The sequence below is a fragment of the Belonocnema kinseyi genome, unplaced genomic scaffold (genome assembly GCF_010883055.1).
Source record: "Belonocnema kinseyi isolate 2016_QV_RU_SX_M_011 unplaced genomic scaffold, B_treatae_v1 SchBZDm_3351;HRSCAF=3659, whole genome shotgun sequence".
In the NCBI taxonomy this organism is placed as follows: domain Eukaryota; kingdom Metazoa; phylum Arthropoda; class Insecta; order Hymenoptera; family Cynipidae; genus Belonocnema; species Belonocnema kinseyi.
In genome coordinates, this window is record NW_022875556.1 from 1 (window position 1) to 1,016 (window position 1,016).

At 15.8% G+C, this 1,016-nt stretch overlaps 1 protein-coding gene across 1 annotated transcript; it reads right to left on the reverse strand.

Annotated features, from left to right (window-relative positions):
- Positions 1-435: 435 nt before the first annotated feature.
- LOC117182551 (cytochrome c oxidase subunit 2-like) lies at positions 436-1,002 on the reverse strand (the record flags this gene model as incomplete). The annotated part of the gene is given in 1 exon segment (XM_033375644.1): positions 436-1,002. A coding segment is annotated over 1 exon segment (549 nt), but the record flags the coding sequence as incomplete, so codon positions are not given.
- Between the last annotated feature and the right edge of the window lie 14 nt (positions 1,003-1,016).

The window sequence follows — 1,016 nt, forward strand, 5'->3', positions numbered from 1 at the left end:
TTTAGAAGGACTAAATCAAAATAAAGAAGGTATAAATATTATAAAATATAATATTCTTAATCAATTTAATGAAAATATTATTCTTGTAGATGGATCAAAAACAGAAAATAAATTTCTTATCATTTAATTTTAAATTTTTTATAGTTCAAATTATTATTAAAAATTTTATTATTTAAAAAATTTTTATAACTAAAATAATATAAATTATTATTTATAAAAATAAATAAAATTATAAAATATAATAATAAAAATAATCAATTTATAGGTTTTATTTGAGGAATAAAAAAATATTAAAATATATTAATAATTTTAATATGACATATTAATGTTATATAATTAACTAATTTTTTTTTCATTAGAAGTATATTTTACTTTTATACATTGAATACTATAGATGATTTAAAAGATCATTACTTTAAATTAAGATATCTAATGATTTTAAATTAAATTAATTCAATTTAAAAATATTTTTAAATTAGTTGATTCAATTACAATAGGTATAAATCTATGATTAGCTCCACAAATTTCTGAACATTGACCAAAAAATAAACCTGGACGATTAATAAATAAATTTAATTGATTAATTCGTCCTGGTATCCCATCTACTTTAATTCCTATTGAAGGAACTGTAAATGAATGAATTACATCATCAGACCTAATTAATATGCGAATTTGTAAATTTATAGGTAAAATTAAACGATTATCAACTTCTAATAATCGAAATGAATTTAAAGAATTTAAATCTCTTAATATAAAAGATTCAAAATTTACATTATTAAAATCAGGAATTTCATACCTTCAGTATCATTGATGACCAATTCTTTTAATTGAAAGAATAGGAGAATATATTTCGTCTGATAAATATAAAATTTTTAATGAAGGAATAGATATTAAAATTAAAATATAAATAGGAGAAATAGTCCAAATAATTTCAATTATTTGATTTTCAATATTTAAATTAATAAAATTATTAAATAAAATTCTTATTATTATATAAATAATAATAAAAGTTGTTA